The sequence below is a fragment of the Mixophyes fleayi genome, chromosome 4 (genome assembly GCF_038048845.1).
Source record: "Mixophyes fleayi isolate aMixFle1 chromosome 4, aMixFle1.hap1, whole genome shotgun sequence".
Taxonomy (NCBI): domain Eukaryota; kingdom Metazoa; phylum Chordata; class Amphibia; order Anura; family Limnodynastidae; genus Mixophyes; species Mixophyes fleayi.
The window spans coordinates 147,617,501-147,638,735 of record NC_134405.1 but is presented as its reverse complement, the minus strand read 5'-3'; the positions used below and the strand labels follow the sequence as shown (position 1 = coordinate 147,638,735).

Sequence of the window (21,235 nt, the reverse complement as noted above, 5' to 3'; positions counted from 1 at the left end):
TTCACATCTAGGACTCACTTTCTTATTCAATACTTCCTTGTGCCATTCCTGGAGTCCTCTAACATACTCCGAGACTGGCAAGTTTGACAACCATTTAGTGCATTTTGCTGGAAAAAAAAAATCTAGATCCCTCCATTAATAACAAGAATAGACATTTATACAAAACAGAACATATCACTTGCATGATCAGAAATTTGCCCTAATTTGGGCACTATGGATGGAGCACTTAGGACCATCTTCGTTTTTGGTTTTATGGTTTTCAATAGATTCTTTGCTTTTGGCAGTTGTGGGAGCTCGACTTCTCTCTCTCAAACACTCCCTTTCCTAATTCCATTGTACCCAAGAGGTTTTACTTTATTAAAAACATTACAAGTGCATATAACCTCGATATCTTCAATACATGGAGAGATCGACAAGATCATTATTTACATCAAAGTGAGCAGAAAAAGTATGTGGATGAAGAGGTTATGACCCTGTTTTCTTCCTTACCCTTCCATGCTTTTTCTTTTGAAACCCTCTCCCCTGAAAACAACAATCACTGGTGAGGCCTAACAGTCCAGCATGACAAATACTTTGAAGATGATTAAGGAAAGTAGTAGGTATTCACTACTTTTTACATTCTTTCCAGGAACGTGTCCACAAGCCTTTTAATTGCTCCTGTGCTAGCAATTCATTCAGATCCCATTATTTTGCTTAGTCATTGAACAGATAAAGTGTCCCATTTGGCAACACATATGGAAAGCAATATTGAGAATATTCAGTTCTTTGGCAGTTGGATATACATTATGTAGTGACCACTCTTCAGGGTGAGGCACTAATAATATTAAAGGCAATGGCCAAACAGGTTTTTTTTTCCCCAGCCAAGATGAAAATTGATTAGATTGTTCTTGGCATTTATTTCATATCCACACATTTGTGGACAACTTTATACCCACTGAACCCGCTTTGCAAAGCACATGGCTTGGTTTTCCAAATTGAAGGTACACCATTCTCAGGCTTCTTCCAGCAATCTAGACATGCACTTACATTTGCAGGAAAATTTGAAGAGGTGCTCAGTGTAAACATGTAAATGTCAAATCAAAGTCCAAGCTCCTACTACATCTTTAATCCACAAATGACAGTGATGGTTCTATAGTAATCATGAGGTTGATGGAACATACAGACTTGTCTACACTCGTGTTTTTTTTTGTTATCCTTATTGGAAAAAGTGCCTAAAATCAGCTGATGCAAACCTGCATCGCAAATGCCATCTTGCTCCTGAAGCTCATGCACTTTCAGGGAAATCTAGATGCATCTACACAAATCAGTGTCAAAGGATTATGCACATTGCAAATGAGGCCCACTGTTATAATGAAATACTTTAATTGCAAGATTAAATGCAATCTGTAATACAATTTTTATGTGATTTTATCATGAAAGCATACCAGATGTCATGTACACAAGCCAAACAAAGAGTAGTTCAGAAGGATACAATGATTAGTTACCATAAGCCAATTCCTCCAAGTGTACAAGTAAACATATATAATGTGATGGGGAAACAAACAGCTATAAACTACAACATTGTGAATTTTATTAAAATGTAATCACAAATTTAGCATCTCATTCCAATTATCTATATGAAAAAATGAATGCACGCGACAAAAAAATCGTTTGAATATGTAAGCCATAAAGACGTTGACTCGCTCAACAAAAGGAGTCCATTTAAATGAATGGATATGGCGCTGTCACACATCTTAGTGAAACACTGAAACCTAAAGGTTGCGCCAATGTATTCTCATATAAACAAAATATTCTTAATGTACGGTTCCTACAATTAAGGTGATCGTAATAAAAAAATAAAAAAATGCATTGTAATGATATCAAATACATGCTCCTGAATCTATTGACACAAACAGGTTTAATGTAGAAGACTGCAAGTTAAATATGCTGTACGTAGAAGGAAAGGTCACTTTCAGTGCCTCTTCGACATGAGCTACTTTTTTGAGAAACTACTGTTAAAAGACGTATGTACACACTTCACTCCTTGAAGATATGAGGGATTTTTTTTTTTTATTGTATTTGAAGACTTATTGCTGTACACATTTACATAAATCCATGCATTTCATTTATGTACAGACATTGAATTCCCAACAATGCATTACCATACCCAAGATACAAAATAGTATTTACAGTATATGACGATTACAGTACAGTAAATACGGGCAGTGAATGTCTTTACAACACTGATCGACTCAAAACTATGAGGATAAAAATAAAAAACCTCTTCTTATCTACCATAATTTGACATTACATTGAATTACTTCCTTCCAAACCATCTAATATACAATTTGGTTAAAAAAAAAACAAAAAAAAAAAAAAACACCATTTCATATTCAACTATGCTAGTCCATTTCTGCTTCTCTCTTCAAAAAAAACATACCTTCTGACCTTCTACAACATACAGAAAAACCACCTAGTTCATACATTTGCTATGCACATAGCCCATAAAGTCTAATATCTCTTTCCAAAACACAGTAGTCATTACTCAGCAGAGTCTACATCACTTAAATCCTTCACTAGTGTCTACTTTTCTCACAAAATTCTATCACAAATATCCCCAAGGGAAACCTTGAAAGGGGAAAGGGAGTAACCTTAACAGCATTTATGAATTCAACAGCCCTGAAATATGTTTGAAAATGCATTTAAGGAAAATCAAAAAAGTCTTTAGAATCTTCAAAAATACAATAAAACCAGTTTAAAAATACAAACAAAACCCCTCTATACTACATAAAAAATTAAATACTTCTCACAAACACAGAAATGAAGGAATGTACAGTAAACAAAAAAAGGACAATTCCAGTAGGTAACATGGAAAACCTGTTAAAACCTAGAGTCCGTTTATAGGCTTGCTAAAATTTCAGATGTAACAGTACCAAAGATTAGGCATAAATGACTGGCTCAGGTTAAAGTGTTTTAAGAACGTACAGCTGTGGGAACGGTAAGGTAAACAAACATAGTTGTACTTACTAGATAGGCGTTGACTTGGAATTGACATTATTGCTCACATTGTCCAACAAATGTGCTGCCATATATGAATAGTAAGGGTTTATGCCCAACTAATCATTTCAAAATGTATTTTAAATAAAGCTTTGCCATATGTGTTTTTTTTGATCAGATAATTCAAGCCAAGAAAAACAAGACTCTACTTTTAACAGTGTTAACTGAATACCAGTAGCTGCCACTGAAAGGGAATGGGGGTAACAAATACAGTAGGATCAGTGAAATAATCCCAGTATGCTCACATTAAAAGATAAAAATGTACATATGTATAAATAACAAGTCCAGCCAGAAGGCAACAACAACTTAAACCAAAGTTTCTTTTCGTTTAGTGCTTTGCTGTGTCCTCTCTCGTATTTTCCGACTGCCAGTCTGTGCTCTTTGAGTTTTCCCAGCCTTAGGATCCTCTGCTGAGTCCGCAACAGGACTCAGTAAATTTTCTTCAAGGTCCATTTCTACAATGCCAGATATCGTGGACAATCTTCTCTGTGCTTTGGTGTTCAGGACTGGAGGGTGATTTTCTTCACATTCCTCACTGAGGTCAGGTAGTTCCTTTAATTCAGTTGGTGATGCATGTTGATATGGAGCAATGGCTGTTTTAATGCAGTTCAGCCATTGTTGCTTGTGAAACACATCATTGGCTTGAAGTGTGTGACTCTGGCCTAGGCAGGCATCTTGGAAGCGAACTCTGAAGATATTTTTAGCTAAAGTGTAGAAAAATAAAATAAAAACAGGTTAAATAAGATAAAATTGGGAGTGCGAAGTACGCTGCCCACTAATTTATTTTGTTATGTTAACAGATCCATGCAGAAATACACATTTTAATGCAACAGAATAATTCTAAGCATGTGCACAAAATAGACATGCCTTATTGCTTGCATTGATAAAAGCCTCCCTGCCAACAGAAACATTTGAACAACATTATGTGGCAAGCTGCCACAGAAGTCAGTCTTGTCCAGCACAAGGTATTGTTTAACCACTATAAATTCATGAAGCACTCGCATGTAAATTAACATACCTTTGTCTGAATTACTGAACGCGCCTCTAAAGGAACCCCCCATCCTCACGTCACCATCTTGAAGGTCTTCCAACACCAGCTCCTGGACAGGGATTGGTTGTCTGTAAACCTGGTAATAGTGACGCTCGTTCCGTGTAACTGGCCGGGTTAAAACCAAAATATCTTGAAAAAGGAACAGGTACAGCTTCTGTGGATAAAGAACAAACGTGTGATAAGAATACCACTCTTCTATTATAGCTGACTTGTTTGCATCATCTTGTATAAACAGGCAATGTATAAATTGCAGATCTTTTATACATTGCAATACATAGCTTTCAAATTGAAGGTTGCTTAATGAATGCAGCTTTATACAGTTTGGCTGCCATACTTTGCTACTAGCCTACAGCTAAACACGGATGAGGACATTATCCTTCAGTATAAAGCTTTCCATCACAAACCATGTTTTAAGATACATGAACATTTTGCAAAACATGAATTATAATAAATGCTTATGAACAGATTTTATGCGAGCAAGCCATAAATTGCACTCTGTGTAACAGGACACAAGGGCAGGAAATGTAGCACATATACACTGATCAAACAAATTTGAATGTGTGATATCATTGTTTATCTTTCATTGTTTACAGATCTTCAAGCAGTACAACCCAAGAATCCTGTAAAGTCATATACCACAGACTTAAGAAGCATCTGTAATCAATACACACTCCAACATACTACTTTAGTAAACCATTTTTAACATTTGTAGCAGTCTAATAGACACTTACATGGCCATTTTTATTCTTTAACTCCCCATGACACAACAATGACTTGCTCGATTCTATCCTCAGGTCTCTTTGTTTATCATCAAGATACTCCATCTTATCAATATAATACTGGCATTCAGACTCTCCCTTTTTCAAGTTAATGTCTGCAAGAACGCCTTGGATTAAACACAGCTGCAGAAAAAGATAGAAAAGGAAATTCATTAACACAACCTTAAAAAGGCATCAAATATGAAGTGTTCAAAAACACTAATTACACAAAACAATTTTGTAAAGGTAAAAATGAATATCACTTTAAAACTGTTTTTCCACATTTTTAATTTTTTATTTTAAGATGGCTGCAGAACAGAAGTGTGAGTGGGAAGACCAATGAGAAGCCACAGGGTCTGCGAGTCCAGCTTCTCACTGGACCTCCCACTTACTTGCCTTCCATCAAGTCTCACAGACCTGGTTTTCAGCCAGGGCCAAGAGACTACCCATGATACACCGGGTAAAACAGCTGCACCAGGCATGTGGCAGTAGCATTGCGTCTTTAAGGTTCTAACATCACCAGGAACAGTTGCCAATGTAGATGGCTTGCTGTTTCAAATCAACAATCAAACAAATAAATACAGCAGATAAAATATATGCATGAATGGAAAAAATCCTGTTATAACTATGCAAAGAAATTGTTCGAACCCATAACTCCAGTGCTGTGAGGTAGCAATGCTAACCACTGTGCCAGTGTGGGCAGCATTGCTGCCACACAGTGCAGGGGTCATGGGTTCAATTCAGACCAGGGGGCTAACTGTGTGGAGTTTGAATGTTCTCCCTGTGTTTACAATGGGTTATTCCCCCCACCCAACACAAAATGGTAAGCTAATTGGCTTCTGACAAAAATGAACCATAGTGTGTTTGTTGCATTAGTTAACTCCACTGTGGAAGTAAATGCTTAAACATTGTATGTAAAGAGCCGAGTAATATGTACGCGTGATATAAAAACTCTGAAATACATTTTCCATGACTGTTTGCCAATATGATGACTTACAGCTTCCTCCAAGCTCTTGATGTCTGGATGATCTTTAGGAGTGTGTCGAAGAATTTCTTTCAGCAACAGTGGATATTTGACTAGGCGGCTTCTGGGAATGTCAAGAAAACTCCACAGGTCCAACTTGCGACTGAAAGGGGACTCAAGGCAACGCTGCAGAAAATCCTGAACCCTGCGGTCTAATTTTTTCTGATCTAGAAGAGCCTTTGCCGCCAACTGGTTACTGCAATAACCTTTATAGGCATTGAGTCGTGGTAACTGTGCAAAGAAAGCAGATATTTGATTTTGGTCAGTAAAAAAGAAAAGACCACATAAAAGCTACATAAAGAACTACTCAAAATATCCCTGACTGTCCAGGCAGCACAAACGCACGTTAAAAAAACAAAAACAAAAAAAAAACCAAAAAAAAAAAACCATCCACCAACAAGGAATAGATTAGCCAATATAAGGAACAACTTTATTTTCCCTATAAATGTAGTTATTTAAACATGTAACTGCAATGACAAAGCTAAAGCTCGAAAAGTAACTTTGGCGAAAAGTAACAACTTGACAAACTTACCCAGTTAACAAGAATGTGACCAATTTGACCAACTGTCCCATCTGCCATTGTTGCTTCTCTAAGTTTTGTCAGAAATTCTGAAAAATATGAAAACCAACTTATTAATATACAGCCAAAACACATCATATACTGCCATTGATGAGATAAATTCTAGTCTAGAATTGTACCTTCATGCACAGGAATATAGGCATCTAGGTCTCCAAATATTTGTGCAAGCTCTTCCTCAGACATAATAGACAGCTTCAGCATTGGATCATGATAGGCTTTCCTTGCCAACTTGAGATCTTCAATAAGGTCTTGTTCTCCTCTGGTCATTTCAAATATAGCCTTTAAGTCAAACAATACACATGGGTGAATAAGATGTAAAGTACAAAAAATTAAAACAAATAAAAGGCAAATCTAAAAGTGGATTGCATAAAAATGCATGAAGTTTATTTAGTAGTCCTAACTATACAGGTAATTAAATGATGTGCTAAAGTTGTATCTATCTCCCTTCAAACTCTAGAACGAATACTTATATTATCAAGCCACTTGTCGCTTTGTTTATACCATACAGAAATCACATTTCACAACAGTAAGCATTATTGCAATATGTACAGTCTAAAACAAACCAACTGATTTGAATGATTTTCATATGCTATGAAATCGTGTTATTTTTTGTTTCGGTTGCATCATTGTGCACAATATGAATTTGGTAAACTGTAAATTGTACCTCTTGTCGCTTAATTTCCTTGGTGCTTAACGTTCCCTTCATATTGACATCTAGCATCTCAGACCACAGGACACTGTTTCTTCTTTTTGGAGGAGTAGGTGCAGCCATCTTGCTACAAGTTTTGTGTGTATTACTTGGAGACTTATTTTCAGCTCGCATTGTGAATGACTGAAAAGATGAAACACACAAGACAATCAGTATTTGTGAAATATTTATGAAGGCCATATTATGCTCTCAAAATATTATTTAAGTCACATTAAATTTATGTTCCATAGAAAGGGAAGTCACCCAAATAACGGAGAAAGTTGTTTTTTTTGCAATATGCGTGTAAACGTCATAACTGAACAGGAAGCAAACAGTAAGCAAAATCTTGTCAAAACTAAATTCAAAAATTATAATTACATAAAGGAAATTGTAACATTATTAACCTTTTGCATGTGTTTTTGCACTTTAAATTACCTGGATGGTTTGTCCAAAGCGCCGAACTGCGCCATTTCGCACAGGTGATATCAAGTTTGCTAGGGAAGTTACACGCGCTAAAGGCCGTACTCTCTTATTGCTTGGCTCCTACAAAAGCAAAAAACACATGTTGCATTTATTACAGTGAACCAGAATCCTTTCATTTTTCAAGCCTTGCAGCTATGAGAATGCTATCAACTCACAGGAATTCTTAAAACACAAAGCAAATATGAAATGCTATCTAGCATGTAATGGAATTCAGACAATACAGACTTACGTAGTTTAGTCTGTCTGCACGCAAACAGCATTAAACAGAAAAACAAAAGTAATCCAAGTAAACGTTCAAAGGGCAAACTCTTCATGTAGAAACATACCTAGAGCAATTATATAGTAAGAGTTCGCATGAATGATTAGTTGGGATTGAGACGTTCAAGTACTATATGTGTTTATTCCAAAAGACTGGACAAAAAAAAAACCCCTTCCGAAAAATTCCAAAATATTACAGATTTAACCTTTTGTTCCCCTTTGTTGCATTTGAAAGTGGAGATAATGTTCACTTCAATCATAACCCAATCACAAAATAAGACTTTAAACATCATCCAGTAGCTCCCCAGAACTCTACAAAACAATTTAGGGTACTTAAATATATGTGGACTGGGAAGTTAAAGCAAGACTAATATGTACAACATTAACTTCAACACCATTTTGACGGGTTTACCCTTACACAATCAATTCAGGGTATCAAAATATAATTTAAATAAACTTGATTAAAAACCTTTAAATTTGCAATTTTATTGCATGAATTATCTAATCTAGATCTATGGAAGCAGTGTCACCAGCTCAGTGCTCACCTATTCAGTCAGGATAAAAAGTTTGAAACAGAAAAGCAATTTCAGCATTATAAAAGAAAAACTACAGAACACACAGTAATAAACCAATTTCCTGACATCTAAACAAAAGAACACTATGCATTAGGCATGGGCAGAACTACAAACAAATCTTTCCTAATGCAATCAGATTACACCATTGTATATATCCTGCTGAAAGCTTCAAACTTTACCTTCAGGAAGTCATTCATATCAAGTATAGGTAAGTCAAATATTCATTGAAACAAACCATTTAGGATATGCAGTGTTTAAAAGTTTACTAAAATGTGTTACATTCCATTTGTAAGTCCAGATGTAAGGCCACATAATTAAAAACAGTCTTCAGTAAGGGGGAATGCTGACTGAAATGAACATACACATCACACTACTCAATCTACTATCAACCATCACTTTATCTAAGAAATATCTTCCAACTATTGAGATTTTTTTTATAGCCTTGTATTAATTAAGACAATAGAAGACTTTCCTCTTGACCCAACGCCTTAATAATAAGTCAAATATAGGACAATAGTTGTCTATGTAATGAAAGACAGGTGTGAATGCCTTTATGGCTCATGTGTCGGATTCACATTACAGGGCACTGACAAAACTGTAAAACCACATTTTTAACATTTGGTTGAGAAAGGACAAGGAGACTCTTGTTTTAATACAGATGAAATCTGACTAGTACAAAATCATTCATGACGACTATTTAAAACACAACACTATTTAAAACACAACAAATACTGAAAGAACAGGTTTAGCCTGAAACAGTACTTTAAGAGTCTTTAGCAGCCACAACAACTGAACACAAAAGCAGAAGTACAGTAACCAAATGAAAAAATAATAAAACAACCACCACATGTACATATGGGTTCTATCATCTGCAAATAAATAATGTTAATCTTCCCTTATGTACATGCAATTCAGTTTTACCATGGCCCACATGGGAAAATGCACAGGTATATAGCAATTGTGAAAACTCCTTGTTATTCTCTTGTAAAGCCATACAAAAGTCTACAAATCACTTCATGAATTATGTACATATACAGTACCAGTAGTGTGAGGAATGAATGTATTTTTAAATACTTTTCATCTTAAAACAATATTTTATCTCTAATTCTGAATCTCCTATATACACAACTCATTTTATATAAAAAAATAAATAAAAAAAATAAATAATAAGTGTTCAGTCTTAGGTAAAGATCAGGCTAAAATATAAGTATCTTCAACACCCCAAGGCAAGAGCCGTACAGATATTTTATTCATCATACGCTAAAGAGCATAGTCCTACACATTTCCTAGCACAATCTCACACTTTGTTCTCTCTTGCAAAGCATGTATTGAAGAAAATCCTTTCAAAAGATTATTTATAAAGAAATGGACTGGAAAACAAACGGATGCTACAGATAAGACCCACTAGCAGCTGAAGTACAAAGAATATATAGAATGAATATCTAAAACAAATTCCTTTAATTGTAAAACACACAAGTTAAATATAATAACTGCTTCTTAAAGCAAACCAGCAATATAAAAACCATGATTCGAATACAGATGCAGTAATGTTAAAGAGGTTTTAATGCTACGGGGAGGTTTTCAAATGACAGTATTATTTCTGAATATGAGAGAACAAAATTACGTCAGAAAAAATGCTTCCCAGACTACTTCTATCAGTAGTCAGAGACTGAAGGTTTAAGTTCGTATACATTGCAGGTTATAATCACTTTACTTGTTACAGATATTCACTAAGCAACCAAAGCAAACACATAATTTTCATATATGTACCAGTACACAGTCACTATAACTTTACCAATATAGAAGCTGTAGTAATCAGAATTCCCTGTAACTCGCTACAGGCACAGGGAATAACCAACAACCAAAAATAAGTGCATACCTCAAATTCCCTTGAAGCTTGATTTTGAACTGCTATCACTTGAATAGTCCTTTTGATAGGTAAGAGACCTCCAATTTCATCATGAGCAACCATACTTTATAATATTTCCTTCACAGGAGATGCAACAAATCCACTTTAGAGGCCCAGCTCTTTGTGGAGCTGGCTACGTTTTTCATAAACGAGTCTTCGGTTTGCTAAGAAACATTCACAGCTCCTTCCCATACTGCATACTTCCCTTGCTGCAAATAGAGTGAACTTTGGAAAGTCTAGAGACTGCTGTACATTTTAAGGTGGGAGGAGCAGATACAGCTGCCTGCTGGGCGTGTTTCCATGAAATACCATGTCATTTGTGTGACAGCTGGGACACCTGCATTCTGCAGATCAAGTTACACACAAGCCTTCTAGTTTGGAGCTGGTGAACTCTAAAAACTAACAGCTAAACAAAGAAAGTAACTTGTGCTCTTGCGTAGTTTAAGTAAAAAAAAAAAAAAAGTATAGGTCCTCTAAAAAAAAAGGGGAAAATATCCAAGCTATATTAAAGCATTCATATTTGTAAGCAAAAAAGACCTTCCTGTAATCTAATCACACAGAAGGACAAAGAACCCTACATTTGTCTTGTAGCAGATTTCAGGAAAACATACAAAAACAAAAATTATAATTTACAAACAAACCCGTCCAATACTTTAAATGCCTCATCTTTCTGTAGAAAAATGAGGGGAATATAACGGATTCCAAACACAGCTCTGGGCTGCGAATTATTAATTTTGCGTAAAAAAGTTTGGTACTTTTAACTTATGCAGTTGTCACACTTGACTCAGAATGTGTTGTGCAGGATTCTGCCTTGTCTCCTCCACTAACTCATGAAGCAGATATCGGAATTCCTAGAATGACAGGCAGGCAGAGTTCTGGTCAGAGCACCTTGTCAGTTTCAAGTATGGGGTCCGTCAAAAACATAATAGTAGGTTAATTAGCTGCTACTAAATTGATGTGTGTGTGTGTGTATGTGTGTGTTAGGGAATTTAGACTGTAAGCTCCAGTGGGGCAGGGACTGATGTGAGCGAGTTCTCTGTACAGCGCTGAAGAATTAGTGGCTCTATATAAATAGCTGATGATAATTAACAAGTACCCAATGTTTTACAAGCATAAATTGGCAAGAAATATTTTCAAAGTTTGTCATATATAACTAGAACACATGATGTACTATTATGTTCAGGACTATGTCCACCAATAATATTTTTTAAATGAACAACATCCTTACACTAGTAAGGATGGACATTTTAAGAGGATTATTAACCATATAAAAGGCCAAAAACTATCAGTTATTGCCTATGAATATGAAAGAAAAAAATAAATAAAACAAGATCAGTCATTTAGTGAGGAAAGTATTGCAACCCCAATGCTGCCAGGCAGCATTGGAGACCCACCTGAAATGTGACAGGCAGCTTTAAAAAGTGTAAGTATATTAAGTGTCGAAGGTGTTTGAAAATGCATGTATCCTTGCTATCTAACTTCTGTTCTAAGACCATTCTTATTTTTGAGCGACTCTGCTATATTCAGACTTACAGTTATGTCTGTGTATAGAATACAGCTATGAAAGCTTCTCAAATAAATGAATAATCACCATGAATATCTTTTTTCAGAGCATATAGACAAAAACCCCAAGCTATAAATAACCAAAAAGGAGTTCTGCCACCCTTTACATTGGGAATTTATTGGTATACAGCTCGAGTTTGCTCTGTATACCACAAGGTATATTATCAGCACCAAGCACAGAAACAGTGTCATCTTAACTTTATTTAGGCTGCTGGTATAAAGAGAAAGGGCATTATATATAGGTTTTAAACCTTTTCCAGTTTAATATTAAATCATTCTTTCAGAAGGAAAGCAATGTTCTGCAAAAGATGTAAAGATGGCACTACATTCCAAATTTTACCATTTAGGACTAGCAATAATGTTGACGGAAGGAGAGCTTTCACTTCATAATATTGATCATGAAACCTCACTAGAATCCACTGTTCATGTGTAGATTATTAATTTGGAATGATCATGAAGAACTAAAGTTCAAATAAAGGGAGTTCCTGGTTGCCAAAATCATTTTAACCTTGCAAGCAGGGCCTTCTCACCTTTTTGTCGGTTTTACCCAGTTTGTTTATTAGTTTACTGTGTTTGTCCCCAATTGTAAAGCGCTACGGAATATTTTGGCGCTATATAAATGAGGATTAAGATTTAGTTATCCACGAACAAGATTGCTTTATTCAGAATAGTAATTGGACTTAAATGGCTGCACACAGCATAAAACGTAGTATCATGCTTAAAAGGATAACCCCACCCAAAACAAAAACGTTCGTTTTGAGTAGAGTTAAAGAAGATTAAAAATAAAAATGTATTTATCTTACACACTCAATCTGCCAAGGACTGAATGGTCAAGCTTTCCCATGCAGTGATGCCACTCCCCCAGGAACTTCCCATTTTGGTAAGCTTGTGGGAAAGTGGAATACAAAGTGGGGCTGTTGTAGCCAACAGTAGCCCCAGCAGATGTGAAGAATGGGCAGTGAAAGGCAAGTACGCATTGGTTTTGTATTTTAGCTCATGAAACGCCATTTATAGCTTTGGGTAGTAATTCTTTTTTTTTTTTTTGCTTTCTACAGACACTCTATTCCAGAAGAGGAGATAACTCTTTACTTTATTACCAGTACTTAGAAGTGCAGTTTGTGTTCCCATTTCACAAGGTCATACAGTGTTCTCCACTGACCCTAGTAACAAGCAGTATGTAGAGGGCAGCCCATAAAAGGTCCGCTTCATGAAGCTCACCACATACACACCTTGTCAAGATTGGGTCATGTCGATTCACATTAAGTTTGTGGCATTTTATCTTTTACCAAGTAGTACTAGTCAACTGTAAGTTTAAAAACAGTCACAGACACAAGCTAAAGTTTTAAAAACTATACATTAAATGCACTGTAAAAATTAAGATCCATGAGATTTCCCTTAGATTTATCTCCATTGTGTATTGGATATTGTTGCTACAAAACATGGGTAGTACCTGGAAAGGGTAAACATGGAGCTGAGTCACTTTTAAAGTAATAATGTTGTAATATAATCAGTATAAATTACTCCGGAAACAATCTGACAGCAGATTTATTTATTTTTTAAAAAACAGCATATGGACTGTTAAGGAGAATATAAATTGTGTTGTCAGATCTCCACAAAATTAAAATCTGTACTTATTGTATGGTTTGCCAGAATCTGGTGGTCCTGGATTATCCCTTCAAGACCAAATAGCATAATTTTAAGTGACTGCACACCACAGACTACCAAGTGTATGTTAAGTATTTGACATTTGTATATAAAAATACTACAAGGGGAAATAATTGTGTTTTTCAAATCTGGGAAAGTCTTCACAACAGAAAGATCATTAAGAATATGCGACATACTCTACAATGTATGTCCTGTTATCTCAATTATTGCATACAAATTACAGCCACACTAACTCCATTATTCAAAATGTGTATAGCAAAGCTGTAGGGGGGACGGGATAAAGGAAACACACAAAGATAGAAAAACAATTGAGATTAGTGTCCCTTTAAACACTATCTCTATCCTAATATCTCAACCTATCTATACATTACACACGTTTACATCCTTAACATAACCATTAAATCAAGACTAAGCGCCACCATATGGTATAAACAAGAATAAATCTATCCTCTGCAACATTTTAAAGAACACAAGGACATTTTTGATGCTTTATATCTACTGGTTCTGGTGAGCACAATATATCACTATTTTTTGCAAAATATGAAATTTGTGACCAAGCACTGATTATAGTTCCCTTCCAACAAATGTTAGACGATTATCTACATGCTGTCCATAAACCTTGTATTGCTTGGGGTACAGTTGCCTAGGAAAGCAATGTGCAGAAAAAAAAATAATCCATCCATTAAAAATGCATAACGATAATTGTTTTGAAAATTCTGACATAATTTATGTTTAGTGGAGCACAGAGATAGATCAGATCTTTGGTGTACGTTGGTCAGCCTAACATGGGATTCCAAAATCTGGAACCAAAATAACGGGTTTTAAATACAGTGCACTTTAACATAGCTATATAGCATAAAAATGTTCTAGTGTTATTCAATATGTTGCTAAAGATGAGCACATAATGTAATTAGTGCAGCCCCCGAAATTTACCTAAGGCGGCCACACATGGATCTAGGTGGTAGGCAGAATTATTCATGCCCAATCAGGTTACATATGTAGGCAGCCAAATTAAATTAACTATAGAATCACTGCTGGTGTCATTAGGCCCTGTTAGTGTGGTAAGAAGGGGATACTGGCAATTTAATGTGCATTAACTTATATTTGACCATTATCTATTGGCTTCAGTAGGATCATTATCAGGGCTTTTTTTTTTTTTTGAGCCATATATGCTGTAATAGCAGACCACCAGCACACTGCACTCACACTGATCTAGGTTATTGTTTAAAGAAAAGCTTGCCAGCTTTCTCAACCTGTAAATGCATCCTGGACTGGCTAGTCTGGCGATTATCTATTAGTAAATTGCAGCGATAAACATTTTTTATCGCAACAATAGAAAATCAGTTATCACCGCATAATGATAACTAGACCTGTGTATGTGGTCAGCATTAAAGTTACTAGAGGAACAATCATGGGAAACTTTACCCTTGGTAATACTAATAATAATGATACTAATAATACAAAAAAAAACAAAAACTTGTTACAATTTGCTAGCAAAAGAAAGCCTGAATGTTTATGAAATTTGGTCTGGTCATTAAGGGGGGGAAAAATACCTCTGGTCATCAGGAGGTAATTATAACCATGTAAGCATTAAAAAAGGTCTTCATAGCAAGCAATAAAGGCGATGGTATACCTTGCTAATAAATACTGAAAAGGACTTGCAACCTGTATTTAATAGTATATTTATGCCATCTAGTGGCAGGTTATTGCCATTTGTGCTATAGATATGGTCATTGTGGTTACATATTAAGACCAATAGATAGCTGTCGAACCTTGAAAAAAAATAGATTCAAACAAAGGTCTTAAGTACATCTTACATACTGAAATGTCAATGTTGCAGATCCAGCTTATATATGTTTGACATACAAGACCATTAAACGCTGTTAGGGCACTTTCTTTCAGCCAAGAGTTTGAAATGCCTCTAAACAGATGAAATAACATGCTGGGCGAATATAGTTAAATGCAGACAGGAATTTATATCATTTTGGTCAATCCTAAGGGGTAGTATTAGAAGGAGATTGGTCTACACGGAGGCAAATGGCAGCTCCGAGATTTCTCTCTTATCCTCATCAGCCGCAGCACTGAGGTACTGCAAAATAAATTCTGCATACAATATTTAAGGCTATTAAATAGCACTAGAGTCCAGTTATTTAAAAATGTACCTGGCCACTGTCAAGTGGTTTTATTCTGGAGAAGCACTAAGGTGAATATTAAGGTTAATCTGCATAGAAAATATACACTAATATATATATTATATACACATATACATACACTCTATACACCTCCTCCCTGGGTGAACTCATCAGCTACTTCGGCTTCAGCTACCACCTTTACGCCGACGACACTCAACTATACCTCTCCTCATCTCTCTCCCTCCCTCCTCTCTAGGGTGTCCGCCTGCCTCTCTGCCATCTCCTCCTGGATGTCCTCTCGATTCCTCAAACTTAACCTTGCCAAAACTGAGCTCATAGTTTTCCTCCCTCTCATACCTCATCCCCTTCTGACCTCTCCATCACTGTCGACAACACCTCTATCTCCCCTGTCCCCCAACTTCGCTGCCTTGGTGTCATCCTCGACTCCTCTCTCCCCTTTGGCCCCCACATCCTCTCTCTTGCTAAATCCTGCCGCTTCCAACTGCCTAACATCGCTCACATCCGGCCCTTCCTCTTCCAAAATGCCACCAAATGCCTTATCCACTCTCTGATAATCTCCCGCCTGGACTACTGCAACCTCCTCCTCACTGGCCTCCCCCACTCTCATCTCGCTCCCCTTCGATCAGGTCTTAACGCTGCTGCTAGGCTTATTTTCCTTTCTCGCCGCTCCTCTTCTGTCTCCCCCCTCTACCTAGCCCTTCACTGGCTCCCATTCCCCTTCAGAATCCTCTTTAAGCTCCTCACACTCACCTACAAGGCCCTTGTCAACTCCACTGCGCCCTACATCTCCACCCTCCTCTCTATTCATGCTCCATCCCGCCCTCTCCGTTCTGCCTCTCTTCCCCTCTTATAACCTCCTCCCATGCACGTATCCAAGACTTCGCCCGCGCTGCTCCCCTCCACTGGAACAAGCTCCCTCCCTCCATCAGAACTTCCCCTAATCTGTCCAGTTTCAAACAAGCCCTAAAAACTCACCTTTTTGTTAAAGCCTTTCTATCTCCCACTTAACTTCCTACCTTAACTTCTGCCTCCGTCCCCCTACTCTCCCTCTCTCCCCTGCGTCTCTCTGTCTGTCCACCCCTCCCCTTAGATTGTACGCTCCTCTGAGCAGGGCCATCTCTCCTCCTGTTCCCACCACTTCTAACTCTGCTCTCCAGCTACTTAGCCCTCCTCCTCGAGGGTCCTCCACCCCACGTCCACTCTCGCTCCCTCCTCTCCCCTGGCGGTCTCCCTGTCTTCCGCGCCCTCCTTCTTGGGCCCCGTCGTTTGCGGATCCTCCCTTCCCCTTCCCCGCCTTCTCTAGCTGTGCATTGAGCTCATTGAGTTACTGTGCACTGTACTGTGCTGTCTCCCATTGTATTGTAATTTGTTTGTCCCTGTACGGCGCTACGGACACCTTGTGGCGCCTTATAAATAAAAATGAATAATTAATAATAATAATAGAAAGACTAGATTTTTCACTGCAATAATTGCATGCAATAGTGAAATAATTGTCCCTGGCACGCTCACATTCAAACATTATGAACAAATACACACATTTTGTATATAGTGCATACTATTTCACGTACCGTGAGACACAGAATTTTACAAGTAATTTTCCTACCATCTAATTTTTGATCCTACTTTACAGAGGTTGCAAACGGATTTGTCTAAGATCACAAGGCTCATAAGCAGATATTTGATGCTTGAACTCTAGGAATTCTCTCATCCTCATTGCTATATACTGTCTTAAACACTCAATAACTCACTCACTGAATGTCTCATAAGTGAAGCAAGTACAGACACCAGTGAAAAGAATTGCTCTTAAAGTAGGATATATTGTACAGAACAAATTATATATAACCATAGGACTGTACAGGTCTTGGACGTTTGACAATACAAAAAGGTATTAATTTATGAATAAATAAATAAATATGTATATTATCCTGCCGAGAGTGAGTGTCTATCTTGAGTTTTAAACAGAACTGGGACAGAAGTTTTGGTACTGCTTCATAAAGGTATCCATGTCCAGGACTGTATCAGCTAAGACTCCTATCCTTAATATTGATGTACGCGCATAATTGTTTTTAGTTGCGTTAATGAATGTTTATAAAGATAGTATACTATGGGGGGGGGGGGGGGTGAATTCAATTCCCCCCGGAAGTACTGCCACGCTAAAACTATTACCGTAACTACGGTAGTTTTAACCCGGCTTTCTGCTCGCAGCTCAGTGAGCTGCAACCAAAAAGCCGGTGTTAGAACTACCGTAATAACGGTAATTATGCGCACTATTACCGTAATAATGCCCAGGCCGCCAAATGAATACCCCCCTATGTGGCCACCGTACATTATTTGTCTCTACTGAAAGATGCGGAATCCATCACGGCCAGCTTGAGAAAGGAGATCTCCAATGTTGAGAAAAGCTGTTCATTATATGATTGTTGACATGTAGGTACTATATTTCCTGTGTCACTGGTGTCTGAGTGTTTGATTCATACTAGAGGAAATTTATCAAGGTGGAATTTCATGGTTGGGTTAATAAATTGGTTTTAGTGAAAGAATCTTTTGGTATCGAGTCACTACTTTTGTGTTCTGCCCGAGTGTTTTCTAAGAGACAATATTGAAATATTGTCGTCGTCCCCCTCCCCATGAATTCATTAATGTGCAAAATATGGAGCCGAGTGAGAAATATCGAGTTCCACAATATATACAGATAAGCTGTTGATGACTTTTTATGCGGTACGCATTTTATGTATATATTACAAAATATCACGAATACCTAGTTACTGTAATAGGAGATAGCGATATCGATATCTCTCTCTATCCCCTGAAAAAGTCCTACACTTCAAGTGGACTAAACACGTTGGTTATTAGTTTTGAGGACCAGATAAGTGGTAATTTAAAGTTGATTTGATGTTCGTAGTATTTTTTTGGTAAGAATAAACATTTAAGCATATCACACTATGATATTTTCTTATATGTTTGTTTATGGAGTTTATATACATTTATTCATTGGAGAAGACTCCCGGATGATTCATTTTATGGCGATGTGCTCATCTTTGATATAGCTCTGGTGTTTAAGAATTTTATGTTCATCATCATCATCTATTTATACACCACCACTAATTCCGCAGCGCTGTACAGAGAATGCACTCACATCAGTCCCTGCCCCATTGGAGCTTACAGTCTAAATTCCCTAGCATACACAGACAGAAACACAGACTAGGGTCAATTTGATAGCAGCCAATTAACCTACTAGTATGTTTTTGGATTGTGGGCTGAAAGCGGAGCACCCGGAGGAAACCCACGCAAACACGGGGAGAACATACAAACTCCACATAGATAAGGACATGGTCGGGAATCGAACTCATGACCCCAGTGCTGTGAGGCAGAAGTGCTAGCCACTAAGCCACCGTGCTGCAGACGGTGTAAAATTACACATAAGAATTTAAGGGACTGAATTAAAGGGAGTCCTATAACGGATTTATTCATGAAAATACGTCTGCGTTATGCATGGGTGTTTTTGGAAGAAAAACAATATCGCACCATTGTGTTGTTTCTTTACTATTTTTAGGTTATAATGTAATGGTTCAGTGTTTTTGTGGGTCTTATTCCTCAGTTCTACATACCCGAGAATGATATTATTCCTCAATACAAAGAAGAGCACAATCTCACTATTTTTATCGTATGTGATTATTTTTTTTTTTATTCAGACGAAATCAGAAAAGATGGCAATACTGCACCAGGAGGCACCTTTCCAATAATAAATATATATATATATATATATATATATATATATATATATATATATATATATATACATATATATATATACATATATACACACACACACACACACATACATATACACACACACGTGTATACCCACACTTATTATTTTTAAGGCGCCACAGATGCTGTAGTGCCGGATACAGAAGCAAGTAACAAATAGATGTGGTAATACATTTAAGTAACAGATGAGTGTGAGCAATGCTATGGGGACTCACACAGAGTGCAGTATAAAAGACATGACAGGACGTTCAAGGGACAGTGGACAGACGTGGGTCAATAAGTAAAGAAGACCCTGCTCGCGAGGGCTTACAATCTAAAAGGGAGGGGTGGTAAGAGACAGTAGGACCAACTGGGAGAAAATGAAACAGGAGGTCATGGATGGAATGGTAAGGAGAGTGAGAGAGTATACACACACACTTATATACATACATGCACATACACCGGTGATAAGAAATCACAGGCATACAAACTCTTTAGGACAATTTTAGCTGTGATTGTGTATTTTGGCAGTTTGATGTGAGATGTCACTACTTCAGTGCAATGTACTTACCTTGAGATCAAAGCTGCAAAGGCTGAAAGAGTCATCATCCTTTTCTTTGCGCTTCCTTTTCTAAATAAAGAATAAAAAAACAAAACACATATTACATGTCATCCATATAAAGCTGACAGTACCACAAGTTAGCCAATGTTAAATGGCACAAACAGCCTTTTGTTAAACATATTTGTCATTATGTTTCTTGATTTAGGCCTATATATTAAAAAAAAAAAAAAAAAAACAACCCCCACATATTATTTCTATTATATATTAATGGGAAGTAATTCAAAAATACAAAAATCGAATTCCTCAGTGAAGCTTGAAGAATCCTGTATAAGCAGCAGACTAGTGCAGAAACATAACACTGTTTCCCAAGCTAGCACAGCTACAAAGTTATGCTTCTACTAAAGTGGATCTGCAAGCATTCAGCGAGTCTTTGCTAAATGGCCTTTTGTCTCTCTTCCTCTCCCCATTACCCATTTTGCCTCCTTCCCTAGAAGCAGACCCCCTTTCCCTTGCCATCTATATAACCTAGTCATGAGTTGCTTGGAAATATATTTTGATGCTGGGACAGTAAAAGAAAAGCCAAAATATGTGACTGGGGGTAAAAGGATTAGATTCTCTGCTAGGGAACAGGAGAGTGAGTCTGACTGATGAGGAATTAAGGCGACTGACACAGAAGGCAGAACGTTTCAATGGTAGATACTCATTAATACATTTTAACCTCTCCCTTGTGCTCATACACCACTCTCTTGGTCCCTGGTACCCTTTTCTCTGCCCTGACAATCTCTACTCTCCCCACCAAAGCTGCTGAGAAATTAGGACAAAAATTTAAGTTTAAAATAAAATTTTAATTCTGCTCAGTGAACCCCTGTAAGTAATAGCTATACAGCAATATGACATTCAAATCCAAGTTGAAGGGGGAAGACAAAAAGAACAGTCAGTCAGAGGAAAGATACCATAAAACCAGTAGAAACCTCCCCACTCTGAGGCCTGGCTCTAAATACTGTACCATTTGAAGTTCCTGCCCAATAAAGCAGGACTTCCAGAGCCTTGAGCTCAAAAGACACAAGTCGCTGTCCATCAGGGACTCTCCTCACTACAAATTAATATCAGTCAGATAAGGGATCAATATCAACACACAGGATCCAGATATTTCTTGGCACAACTTACACTACCTATTGAA

General features: G+C 37.2%; 1 protein-coding gene across 2 annotated transcripts in view; it reads right to left on the bottom strand.

Moving 5' to 3' along the window:
• Positions 1 to 2,032: 2,032 nt before the first annotated feature.
• The window catches only part of NET1 (neuroepithelial cell transforming 1), a 41,578-nt gene continuing 22,375 nt past the window's right edge, over positions 2,033 to 21,235 (bottom strand). Inside the window, exons 3-11 of one of the 2 annotated variants that reach the window (XM_075208559.1) lie at positions 20,065 to 20,124; positions 7,573 to 7,680; positions 7,114 to 7,281; positions 6,569 to 6,728; positions 6,402 to 6,478; positions 5,843 to 6,100; positions 4,819 to 4,989; positions 4,055 to 4,241; positions 2,033 to 3,740 (exon numbers count right to left, since the gene is read on the bottom strand). In XM_075208559.1, coding sequence (XP_075064660.1) covers positions 3,343 to 3,740; positions 4,055 to 4,241; positions 4,819 to 4,989; positions 5,843 to 6,100; positions 6,402 to 6,478; positions 6,569 to 6,728; positions 7,114 to 7,281; positions 7,573 to 7,680; positions 20,065 to 20,124 — 1,587 coding nt within the window. In that variant the 3' untranslated portion in view covers positions 2,033 to 3,342. Of the gene's footprint in view, positions 3,741 to 4,054; positions 4,242 to 4,818; positions 4,990 to 5,842; positions 6,101 to 6,401; positions 6,479 to 6,568; positions 6,729 to 7,113; positions 7,282 to 7,572; positions 7,681 to 10,332; positions 10,599 to 20,064; positions 20,125 to 21,235 lie in introns of those variants that run through there. The other variant, XM_075208560.1, reaches the window with a different exon arrangement.